Raw genomic sequence first — 13,578 nt, forward strand, 5'->3', positions numbered from 1 at the left:
TTTGGTGTTCTGTTCATGTTCTTACTTTTTTTTTTTTTTTTACAAAGTGTACAGACGTATTTAGTACATCTGTTTTGTTGCAGGATATAGCCCTAATGGATGAGCAGAAGAGGGAGGACTTCATCAAGAGAATCGGCATTTCAGTTGGTGACAGCGACGAAAAAGAGGACGAAGACGAGGAAGACGACCCCGAGCGCCATAAGTACAACTGCAAGAAATGTCAGGTTAGCAAGATGTCGGGTTAGCAAAATGGAGTAGCAAATTTGTGATCCTCATGTACAAAAACGTGTCCTCTGTTCATGTCTTACAGATGTCGTTTGCGAAAGGCAGAGAATACCTGAAGCACATCATGGAGCAGCACAAAGAGCGAGGCTATGGCTGCGGGATTTGTGAGCGTCGTTTCGCACTGAAAGCCACATACAACGCCCACCTGGTCATCCATAGGGAGCAGCTACCTGACCCTGCTGTGCAGAAGTAAGAAACGCTAAATGTTGCACTGCTTGATTCCTCCACGGAGTTGATGCACTGCGATCCCTTGGATAATATACATTTACAGTAGATCCATCCATTTTCTACCGTTTCTCCCTCTTGGGTGGTCGGGGGTTGCTGGAGCCTATCCCAACTGCACTCGGGCGGGAGGCACTGTACACCCTGGACAAGTCGCCCCTCATTGCAGGGCCAACACTGATAGACCACATTCACACTTAAAACTCTAGTATCTCAAATATGCGTCGCCTACTGAAATAAGTGAAAATCAGCTTAATTGGTCCTTAGCCCACCAAAACATCACTATTTTTACTTGTAACATTCTTTTTAAAAACAAAAGACAGTATTTTAGATAAGAAATATTGTGTAGTGTAGTGTTGACAATGCTGTGGATACTTCCTATATGTTTGAAACAACTCATCGCCTGTCCATTGCTTTTTTGTACTCATACTGAGAAAGTGAAGTGTGTTCGTAGTCATTGAGAGGAATGTTTTTTTGGGAAATTTCCTAAAAAATGTAATCGAAATCAATTTATAACTATTTGAGTTATGTTGCTAACAAACAGAAAAACAAACACCGGAGGTTAGAGTGCGTTTTGAAAAGCGTGCCACTTTCGTTTTGAGCGTTTCCAAAGCGACACAGAGCCAGCGGGTAATCACCCCAAAAAATGTTTAATGCTGGAAATATGAAGACGCTGAAAAACTACTTGATAAATTCTCAATCCATCCACCCTTGTTTCCACCGCTTATTTATCTCGACGTTGTGGGGGGAATGCAGCTTACACCCTGAACAAGTCCTCTTCTCATAAATGTTCATCCACAAAATACATTTGAAGCCAAATATCAGTTTGTAAGGTATTTACATTATTATCAGTTCAATTGTTAGTTAAATTTTCTGAGAACTACCTTATTCCAGGCTGATATAAACATGTCAGAAAGTAAAAGTTGAAAAACGTTCAAGTGAAAATTATTGTTTTACATGGAATGTTTACATAATCACTTGAAGACACGCAACTGTAAATTGTTTTTTTATAGTATTTGCTTAAAACAGTGGATGTCCCTGCACAATTCTTTGTACTTAAAAATCAATTTTTATGTAGTAATAAATATGATTACAGCATTTTAGCAATGTTTGTGTTCAATTGCAGTGAATAAGCGGTAGAAATGGATGGATGGATGGTGTTTATCCTAAACATTCCTGCCACTTCATTTTACACACTAACAATTATCGAAAGGGGACAAGCGTTAAAAAGTGGATGGATGGATGTATTTTTTGCATAAGTGAAGCATACTAAAATTGTGTCCACAAATACCATACAAGTAACAAGTACTTTGCAAACATTTTACACGTTACAATGAAGGCACAGGTCCAAATATCTACTCAAGTAAAAGTAACTTGTTTTACAAGTTTGCTATTGCATTCAAGACTAAAAGCAGGTGTTCTTTTATAAAACACCAATTGTGAAGTACAAAAATAAGATGAATCATTTAAAAATATATCCAACGTGTTAAACATACTTGACCAATAATTCTGATTCTTAAATTCATCAATTTAAGCCATTCCACCCAATTTTTGCCATTTGTTTCTTGTTACACTCAAAAGATGACATTAAAAAATAAATATATATATTTTGGTAATAGGACTGTGCTGATGTTTCAACTAGGAATGTACGATGATGGAATTTTGAACGGATGACCCATAATTTCCAGACCTTTTCAACTGATAACAATAATCGATATTTATGTACACTGTATATTAGGGCTGGGCGATATATCGATATATTGCGGGTTTGTCTCTGTGCGATAGAGAAAATGACTATATCGTGATATTCGAGTATACCTTTCACGCAGTTGTTTTTAGCTGCGGGCATTACAATACAGGCTCTTCTCACTCCTCCTTGTGTCTCCTTCTCACAGACCGCAAGCGCACAAACTTACACACGTCACATACTGTCTCGTCATACGTCACATATGTATACGCCCTCACGGAGCAGAGAGGTAGCAGACTGGGTAACGTTAGCTGTGATGCTAGCGAAGCCCTGCGAGTGGTAATACGAGAGAAAGAAGGTGCCAATGAAGGAAAAATTAATTCCCCAAAAAAACAGCAGGGGGTCCATCGTTTGGTGGTGGTTCGGCTTCAAGCGGGAAGTTGTTGAATAGACAACTTTAATTTATTAAGTGTGGGGCATAAGCGTTGCTAATAAAAGTAGCATTACTACTAATATGTAGCATCATTTGAAAAGTCACCTGCTATTAACTTTAATAAATACAGTTTGGGTCAATTGACTTAGTTGTGATTTCCTTCTCTGCATGAAAGTTTAAAAGTAGCATATATTAATGCAGTATGAACAAGAATGTTTTAATGTAGACACATAGAATCATCATACTGTTGTGATTATATGTATCAAGTGGTCATTCAAGGCTAAGGCAAAATATCGAGATATATATTGTGTATCGCGATATGGCCTAAAAATATCGAGATATTAAAAAAAGGCCATATCGCCCAGTCCTACTGTATATATTTACAAAAGATCCATTTAACAGTTCATACTTTTACTGTAAATGTACACACACCATCACAAAATATACAAATCAATTGTAGGGGTAATGGTAATGTCTTTGCTTAGTTTACATTAATTTGAATACAAATACACTTCCTACTATAGTTTGGACCCATGCAAATGTATTATATCATAGAGCAAATATATTTTGGAATTTATTGATGTTTCAACCTTCCATTGATTTCCTTGGTAGACAACAATTAACTAAAACTGACTATGATTTCCAACACAACATGAATAAATGGAGCCAATAGAATTAGGCCAATAAGATTCTACATTGCCGTTAACAACAACACCGAAAAAGTAGAGTCACACGTCCTGTTAATTGACAAAAATAAAAGTAATACAATTGTATTTTTCCCTGACCATAAAGAAATTGTGCAATACGTGCCTGCCCCTTATAAAGGCAACATTCAATTGGAGAACACAAAGAAATTAGGTTTTGAATGATAAAGTACTTTTTGTTTTTTCCACTAAGAAATCATAAAAGATAAGTTACAGTTACCTGTGTCTCCAGATGAACAATGAAGGTAAACCTAAACAGTTACTAATTTTGTCATAAAGTTATTTCCCTTTAAGGTATTTTCTTTGAAACTGTTGCCTAGAACCTTTATTTAACCAGATAAGAAACCCATTCAGATCAAGATCTCTTTCACAAGGGTGACCTGGCCAAGATGTCAACAGCACATGTCACAGAGCAGTTTCAAAAATGTAATACATTAAGACATACATCTTAAGATACATAAAAGAGAACTGTACAACAAAGATTTACACCTTTTAAAAACACAGGCACTGTGCAAAATTCTCTTGATCTCTGTCCCTCAGGAAAGAAAGGAAGTCTCCAAATGGAAGTAGTTCAGTGAGTTTCAGTTTCGTCTGCAATGCATTCCATGCCATAGGGGCAGCAATGCCAAAAGCCCTTTTGCCAAATTCAGTCCGTACATGGGGAACAGTTAAAACATACAAATTGTTACAACGTAACGCATAAGAGCTGTTTTTTCTTTGTAACAAAGTACACAAGTATGGAGGTATTAAACCTAAAAGAGCTTTATAAATGATGGTCAGCCAATGTGTGTATCTGCGTGCACTCAATGAAGATAAGTCTGACTTCATATACAGTTGACAGGGGCGGGTGAGACTACGACAGCCACTAACAAATCTTAGTGCTGAGTGAAAAACAGTGTCCAAGGACTGGAGGCATTTAGATGAAGCATTAAAATAAAGCACGTCTCCATAATCCATTACGGGCAGGATAGTCGCTGTCACCAATTTCTTTCTGACTTTAAGAGAGAAGCAGTTTTTATTTCTAAAAAGGAAACCAAGCTTTACCCTAAGCTTGGAGACCAAGTTGTTAATATGGGCTTTAAATGAAAGCTCCTATCAAGAGTAAAACCCAAATACTTGTAATTTAAAGGCCTACTGAAACCCACAAAAGTTCGGCAGGAACAAAATACTCATTAAAACAATTTGATATACCGTATTTTTCGGACTATAAGTCGAAGTTTTTTTCATAGTTTGGCCAAGGGTGCGACTTATGCTCAGGAGCGACTTATGTGTGAAATTATTAACAGACTACCGTAAAATATCAAATAATATTATTTAGCTCATTCGCGTAAGAGACTAAACGTATAAGATTTCATGGGACTTGTCCAGGGTGTACCCCGCCTTCCGCCCGATTGTAGCTGAGATAGGCGCCAGCGCCCCCCGCGACCCCGAAAGGGAATAAGCGGTAGAAAATGGATGGATGGATGGGATTTAGAGATTAGGAGTGACAGATTGTTTGGTAAACATATAGCATGTTCTATATGTTATAGTTATTTGAATGACTCCCACTATAATATGTTACATTAACATACCAGGCACGTTCTCAGTTGGTTATTTATGCATCATATAACGTACACTTATTCAGCCTGTTGTTCACTATTCTTTAGTTATTTTTAAAAGCCTTTCAAATGTCTATTCTTGGTGTTAGACTTTATCAAATACATTTCCCCAAAAATGCAACTTATAAATGTTTATTTCCTTCTTTATTATGCATTTTCGGCAGGTGCGATTTATACTCCTGAGCGACTTATACTCCGAAAAATACGGTAGTTGTCTTATCAGACAAAGTACCAGATATAGTAATCAAAGGACATGGAAAGTCGTCTGTTGTCACATGATTTAAAGAAGCTTTCATGGTTTGCCAAAACTTTTTGGGGTCATTTATATGTTTTTTGCATTCATGCAGGTAAAAATCAGACTTGGCTCTCTTAACAAGCGAAGTACATTTATTTCTAAGCTGGCGAAAGCTAAGCCTGTCAACTTCTGTCTTTGTTTTTTGAGCCCTGGCTCAAGCAACATCTCTCTCTTTGAGAAGGTTTCCAATTGCAGAGGTAAACCGGGGATTATTGTGACCTTTAACTGTAAATTTTCGAAAGGGAGCATGTTTATTGACTATTCGTTGAAATTTGTTATAAAAGTATTTCAACGCTATCTCAATATCAATTAAAGCAACTCTGTTCCACTGAAAGGCAGCTAAGTCGTATATAAAAGCTGGGAGCCAAAAGTTTTTTATATCTCTTTAGCATGTAATAATGGGTTTTGATTTTGTTAGTTTGCAGTTTCTTAAAGCTGTAATTGTACAATGATCACTCAAGTCATTGACAAACACCCCAGTACCAATGTACTTATGGGGAGCGTTGGTTAGAATTAGATCAAGTAAAGATGATTTTGACGTGTTTTTATTATTGGGTCGAGTTGGGGAAGTTATTAATTGAGTTAAATTTAGTGAGTTGCATACAGATTTAAGGTTATCAGAAGAGGAAGTCAACCAGTAAAAATTTAAATCACCAACCAAGAGAAGTTCACTAGCATTTAACCCACTCATAAAGGATTCAAGAGAGGCAAGGGCTTCAGTGGAGGCAGAGGGAGGTCTATAACACCCCACAATTGCGAGAGGTTGGCCATATGAGAATTTAAGCTGCAGGGCAAGGAGTTCAAATTGTTTAGTGATTGACAGTGATGATAATAAAGTAAGATTAAATTAGTTTTTTATATACATAGCCATCCCTCCTCCTTTTAGAGTCTGATTGCATCGGAAGACATTATATCCATTTATAGCAATGTCCTTGTCAGAAACTGCTTTACTTAGCCAGGTTTCTGATAAAATAAATATATCTGCATTGGTTGTTTGAATCCAAATTTTGACCAAGTCTAATTTTGGCAGTAAACTTCTAATATTTAAATGAATTAAACCAAGACCTGACCTAGCTCTAAGTTCATCAGGAGTACTGTTGTTGTATAAAGCTGAGCCTGGATTTGGTTGCACATTGCCTGAATGCAGAAGTAAGAGCAATATAAAGATTTTCCGTTTCATATGGCAAGGTAACCTAATGACAACATTACTTGGTTTCACAATGTCAAAATGAGTCATTTCAGAAGGAGAAAAACATATGTTTAACACAGACATACACCATAACTGAAGCTCTGTAGAATTATTTAGCACTGACCCACATGTGGATATCAATAACCTTTGTGTAAATGCTGTAGTTTCAAAGGACCAGGTGATTGTTATTGCGTTTGGTAGAGTTAAAGGTTGGTGGAGCACCTGGTCAGGTACCCCACTATAATTGCAGAAAATAAGTCCAGGAAAAAGCACCAACATCAAACAGAGAGCTTTTGTCAAAGTCATTGTTAAATTGTTTTACTACCTACCCAGGTCCAATAATCAAAGTTCAGATGTCCAGGCTACAACAGTTGAAAGGCCAAGCTAAGGTTACCAGAGGCCCAGCCTTAGTCAGTCTCAGGCTAGGATAGATCCAGGCTGTGGCAGATGGAAGGCCTAGATGAAGCTAGCAGATCCAGTCTGAAGGCAGTGAGAGGTCAAGCTGGGGCTAGGATAGATCCAGGCTGTGGCAGATGGAAGGCCAAGATGAAGGTACTCGACCCAGACTGTAGGTAGTGGAAGGCCAAGCTGAGACGTGTATAGATCCAGACTGTGGCAGATGAAAGGCCAAGATGAAGCTAGCAGATCCAGGCAGTAGGCAATAGAAGGCCAGGATGAAGCTAGCAGATCCAGTCTGTAGGCAGTGGAAGGCCAAGATGAAGTTAGCAGACCCAGTCTGTAAGCAATGGAAGGCCAAGCTGGGGGCAGGATAGATCTGGGCTGTGGCAGGAGGAAGGCCAAAATTTCAGTTAGCAAAACATCTCCCGGCTTCAGCCAAATCCAACAAAAGCAGTTAGAAATGCCACCTTTTGGAAGTAAGTCTTCATTCATCAATTGTTTCGCTTAAAACTAGTACAATTTACTTAAATCGCCGAAAAATAGACTAAAACAGATAGAAATTCAGACCACTTTGACAAGCAGACAACCAAAGGCAGTGCTCTCGGCCATCTTGGATTGCCTGGTGTACCCAAGGGATGGCCTCTTATCAGACACTTTCTCATGAGTCCTGTCGCTTTACGTTTGCTGTGTTCGCCGCTAATAACGGCAGGTCTCGGCTTTGCAGCACATACAGCTTCGTACTGCTTCCATAAATCTTTCACTTTAGTAAATTTTTAGGTGATTTGTCAGATTTTATTGCGTTGAAGCTCGTTTTTATCCCTGCCCGTTTAATTTCTGTAGAACACGTTTTTCAAAGTGAGTGACATCTATTTTTCCGACATACTAAAGAAAGCTCACACCTGTGTGACTTCCATGCCATGATGCTCTTCTCTGTACAGAAGCCACAACAGAGAGACAAAGACAAACACGGCGATAACAAGCCTTTATTATTTTCTGCTCATTTTATTGGTGGATTTTTCATTATTGGAATTATCAATATGTTGTCAAAATTACCATTATCGTTCAAAAATTATCAGCCGCCGATAATATTTTGTATCCCTAATTTTAGCCCCCAGTCATAATTTAAATATGATGGAATATAATGCACATGAAAATTAATGAGTGAACCTACTTTTGTTCTTCACATGGCCTGCAGGAGATATAAATGATGAAACGTCCTGTGGACCATTTGACTTGTGGACTATTCCACATTTTCTAGGGGGGTAACGTGTTAAAGTACAGGACTTTGTGAAAACCCAGAAACACAACAAAAGTGTACATTTTTACCAAATTATTTTTTTTAATGAACATCAAATATAGTTTAGATAGGAAGTAACACAAATATGTAAAAAATAATACCTTTTACCAGAATTTAAATGGGTTTCTTTCATGGTAAAGTAATTAACATTTTTATTTTAGATAGATTGTATATATATATGGTACTTTATTGATTCCTTCAGGAGAATTCCCTCAGGAAAATTAAAATGTTGAAATTGTATACACTAAATGAGCAATTAAATCAATGTGCAAAACACTTTGCTTGATAAGATAAATAAATTACAAGTCATTGATATGTGCATTTTATATTTGATTTCCTTTGAATGCAAATGACACTGATTTGATGGAATGGTGCGATATCAGTTTATCAACCTCCGCCATCATAATCATGCTTTATTCTGAACATTAAAAAACGAATTACAATGAAAGCTGTTGCAACATTAGTACTGCATGTGTCCGTTCCAGCGGCTCAGTATTGATAAGTTGAAGGTAATTTGTTGCAGACTTTGCGAACCACGGCCACCTGCTGCTCAGAATGAAGGGCCCCTTGAGGGATTAATAAAGTTGTTTGAATTGAGTAGTGAACAATCATGATTATAAATTTTGTGACCTGGCTATTTGTTCCTCACCAAAGAAAGAATCATCAGTGCTTTTCATTTGCATCCATGGATCTTTGACACACACGCAGTACACCTGCAGAGCCTTTTATAAAACTGCAATAAATTGTCCATTTGCTGCAAATACATCATCTTATCAAGTTGTAATGTATTTATCCTCTATGACGCCTAATTATATTATCATCTTTTCCCAAAGGTATATCCACCCCTGTGAAGTTTGTGGCAGAATCTTCAATAGTATTGGAAACCTGGAGAGGCACAAGATCATCCACACTGGTGAGATCACCACATTTGTGATAGTTTATTTATTTCTTGGTGGATTTTAGTTTCCATATTTGAACAGTACATCTAAGCCATTCCACTGAATCGGTGCCATTTGCTTGTTGTTTTTCTGATTAAATAAACTCAAATGTATTTATTTTTTCAAGGGAAGCTTGTTTGCAAAAACATGTTTAATACAATCAGGTAAAAAAGAATCGACTTATCCCTAAAATTAGGTAAAAGTAGTATTGTCGCAGAAATTAATTTTGGGGACACTCATGTCTTTTTCAACAGTACATCGCTCCCTTAAGACCGAAAGCTGGACACTGAAGTGACCGCTCGGGCATTTAGCTCAGTAGCTGGTGTGCTTGTTTCTCATGATAGAAGGCACTGGTTTGAGTACCGAGCAGACAGAAAGCCTTGACTCAACCATGGGGGTTACAACACTTAGTAACTTCCAACCATCCATTTTCTACCGCTTGTCTCTTTTTGGGGTCGCAGGTAGGCTGGAGCCTATCTCAGCGGCACTCGGAAGGAATGCAAGGTACACACTGGACAAGTTGCCACCTCATCGCAGGGCCAACAGAGATAAACCATTGACACTCAAATTCACACACTAGGGCCAAAACGTTCTAGATTAAAAAAAAATATTTCATTCAGTTAATTGTATTATTTTATTAACTATTTTTAATTTTTTTTTTTAAATAAAATCTACCCAAAGTACAGTTAGGATAAGGAATAACACAAGATGTGAAAAATATGACATTTTAGAAGATTTTAATGGTTGTATTTCATACTCCACATTATTGAGACTGGGTAAATGTATGGGGTAAAAAGACTGAGTGGAAAAACAGAAGTGTGAATTTTACCAAATTTTATATTATTTACAAAGTAACAAAACACAAGTGAATTTTTAGCTTAGAATGAGCAAATACATGAAATATAGCTGCATTGCATTTATAATCGCATCCATCCATCCTAAATCCGCTTATCCGGGCAGCAGATAAGTAGAGAAGCCAAGACTTCCTTCTCCCCAGCAACTTCGTCCAGCTCTTTAATCAATCAATTCCTTTATTGTCATTTTCATAATAACACAAGTTATACATGTCAACAATATTTTACTTACTTACCCGTGTAAAACATTGTCTGAGGAGGGGGACCTTAAACGATAGTTTAGTGTGGCTGAAACGGGGCTTAGGTTAAATAATTATTCGTTTCAGGGGTTATCCGGCTTAGTGTAGACATAGCCATAGTCTCTCCACGGTGTCCTGTGTCTTCCCTGTGGTCTCCTACCGGTCAGATGAACCCTAAACACCTCCAAGGGGAGGCGTTGGGGGTCATTCTGACGAGATACCCTAACCACCTCATCTGGCTCCCCTCGATGTGAAGGAGCAGGGGCTTTACTCTTGAGTTCCTCAAGAATGACAGAGCTTCTCACCCTATTTTCATGGGAGAGCCCCACCACATGGCGAAGGAAACTCATTTCGGCCGGTTGTACCCGTAGCTCGACCGGTAAATTGAGAGCTTTGTCTTCAGACTTAGCTCCTTCTTCACCACGACAAACTGATACAGGGTCCGCATCACTGCAGACGCTGCACCAATCCGCCTGTCGATCTCGTGATCCAATCTTCCCTCACTCGAGGTACTTGAACTCCTCCTTCCTCTCCAACCGAACAATGGCACTCCACCATTTTCCGGGCGAGAACCATGGAGTCGAACTTGGAAGTGCTGATTTCCATCCAAGCCGCTTCACACTCACCTCCGAACCGATCAATGGAGAGCTGAAGATGTCAGATGAAACTAGCAAGATCACACCAGCTGCAAAAAGCAGAGACTATATCCTGCAGCCACCAAATCGGATCCCCTCAATGCCCTGACTGCGCGTAGAAATTCTGTCCATAAAAGTTGTGAGCAGAATCTGTGACAAAGGAGAGCCCTGGCGGAGTCCAACCCCCACTGGAAACAGGACCAACTTACTGCCAGCAAAGCGGACCAAGCACTGACGCTGATCCTACAGGGAACGGATTGCCACAGTTGGGCGGTCCGATGCCCCATACTCTCTGAGCACTCTCCACAAGACTTCCTGAGGGACGCAGTTGAAAGCCTTCTCCAAGTCCACAAAGCACATGTAGACTGGTTGGGCAAACTCCCATGCACCCTCAAGGATCATCCTGCCAAGAGTATTGAGTCAGTCCACAGTTCCACGACCAGGCCAAAAACCACGCTGCTCCTCCTGAATATGAGGTACAACTATCCATCGTAGCCTCTTCTCCAGTACACCCGGAAAAGACTTTTGCGGGAAGGCTGAGAAGTATGATCCCCTGATAGTTTGAACACACTCTCAGCATTCCCTTTTCAAGTAGAGGTCCCACCACCACTGTCTGCCAGACCAGAGGCACCACCCTCGATGTCCAACTCATGTCAACCACGACAGCCTCACATCCGGATACTCTCCCGGTGCCCTGCCACCGAGGAGGTTTTTAACAACCTCGGTAACCTCAGGCCCAGAAATAGGAGAGGCTACTGCGGGGTCCCCAGGCACTGCTTCCTCATTGGAAGCTGTGTAGGTAGGATTTAGGAGGTCTTCAAAGTATTCCTTCCACCGATCCACAACATCCCCAGTTGACGTCAGCAACACAGCATCCCCACTATAACCGGAGTTGGCAGTGCGCTGCTTTCCCCCTGAGGCACCGGAGGGTGGTCCAAAATCGCTTCGAAGCCTTCTGGAAGTCGTTCACTGTGGCTTCTTTGAACTTCTCCCATGTCAGAGTTTTGACTCTGCAACTGCTAAAGCCACACACAGTTTGTCCTGTTCGTACCTGTTCACTGCCTCCATGAGACAAATGAACCCGATAAGACTTCTTCAGCTTGACAGCATCCCTTACCATTGGTGTCCACCTGCGGGTTCTGGGAATAAAGCTCCGATCGACCGTCTCGACAAAAGAGGCACAGAGCGTGGTCCATTTGTACTCAATATCCAGCGCCTTCCTTGTAACATGTTCAAAGTTCTCCTGGAGGTGAGAATTAAAACTCTCTCTGACGGAAGACTCTGCCAGATGTTCCCAGCAGAAACTCACTATGCGTTTGGGTCTGCCAGAGGTGTCCGGCATCCTCCCCCACCATACGAGCAGACTTACTACCAGGTGCTGATCGGTTGAAAGCTCCGCCCCTCTCTTCACCCGAGTGTCCAAAACATGAGACCGCAAATCCGATAATACAACCACAAAGTGGATCATTTAACTGAGGCCTCGGGTGTCTTGGTGCCAAGTGCACATATGGACACCCTTATGATTGAACATGGTGTTTATTATAGACAATCCGTGACAAGCACAAAAGTCCAATAACAAAACACGACTCTGGTTCAGATCAGAGCGGCCGTTTCTCCCAATAACGCCTCTCCAAGTCTCACTGTCATTGCCAACGTGAGCATTGAAGTCCCGCAGTAGAACAAGGTTATCAGTTCAGGTACTCTGAACTGCTGTCAGGACCCATCCCCCCACCCGGAGACGGAGGGAAGATACCCTTTCGTCCACTGGATTAAACTCCAACGTGCACGCTCTGAGCTGTGGGGCAGCAAGTATTGCTACCCCCGCCTTTATCCTCTCACTGCTGCCAGCGCCAGAGTGTTAGTGAGTCCAGCCCCTTCAAGAGGACTGGTTCCAGAGCCCTTGCTGTGTGTTGAAGTGAGACCGACTAGATCCAGCCAGAACTTCTCGATCTCGCGCACTAGCTCAGGCTCCTTTCCCCTCAGCGAGGTGGCGTTCTACGTCCTTCTGTAACCGAGGATCGGACCGCCAAGAGCCCTGCCTTCGACTGCCGCATAGCTAACAGAGCACCCGACTTTTATGACCCCTTCTATGAGTGGTGAGCCCATTGGAGAGGGGACCCACTTTGCCTTTTCGGGAAGTGCTCAGCCGAGCTCCATGGGGGCAGACCCAGGTGCTGGCCATAAAGCCCCACCTCCAGCCTTGGCTCCAGAGGGGGCCCTGGTGAAACCTCTGTGCTGGATATAGTGTATTCATAGAAGTATTTTTTGAGCTATTCTTTGTCTGGTCCCTCACCTAGGATCTGTTTGTCATGGGAGACCCTACCGGGGTCATAGAAGCCCCCAGACAACATAGCTCCTAGGATCATTGGGACAAGCGAACTCCTCCACTACGGTAAGGTAAGAGCTCAAGGAGGATAATAGTATGTTAACTCTAAATGCATTACAGTGATTCAACAAAAAAACATTAAAAATAAACTGCTAACATACAAAATGGTAACAGTACTAAGTGAAAGCCCAAGTTATCATATTAATAATAATAATAATTCAATTATGTCCTATTTTGTTATGTTATTGTATTTATCTTAGTTTTATTTTATACGGACAAGCGGCAAAAAATAGATGGATGTACTTAAAGTACAGTTAGAATGAGTAACACAAATACTGTATGTATGGTAACAGGACTCACTAAAAATCCAAGTGTAAATTTTATAACAGTGTGTGAGTAGTGGGAGAAATATGTAAAAGGTATAACAATTCCGAAGGATATTAATTATGTTCAATGGTAAAGTCTAAATTTAGAAAG

At 40.4% G+C, this 13,578-nt stretch overlaps 1 protein-coding gene across 1 annotated transcript in view; it reads left to right on the forward strand.

Annotated features, from left to right (window-relative positions):
* prdm15 (PR domain containing 15) overlaps positions 1-13,578 on the forward strand; it is a 69,281-nt gene that overhangs the window by 38,176 nt on the left and 17,527 nt on the right. Inside the window, exons 15-17 of the mRNA XM_061898188.1 lie at positions 84-224; positions 311-474; positions 8,943-9,022. Coding sequence (XP_061754172.1) covers positions 84-224; positions 311-474; positions 8,943-9,022 — 385 coding nt within the window. The remainder of the gene's footprint in view (positions 1-83; positions 225-310; positions 475-8,942; positions 9,023-13,578) is intronic.

The sequence above is a fragment of the Nerophis ophidion genome, linkage group LG04 (assembly GCF_033978795.1).
Source record: "Nerophis ophidion isolate RoL-2023_Sa linkage group LG04, RoL_Noph_v1.0, whole genome shotgun sequence".
In the NCBI taxonomy this organism is placed as follows: Eukaryota; Metazoa; Chordata; class Actinopteri; order Syngnathiformes; family Syngnathidae; genus Nerophis; species Nerophis ophidion.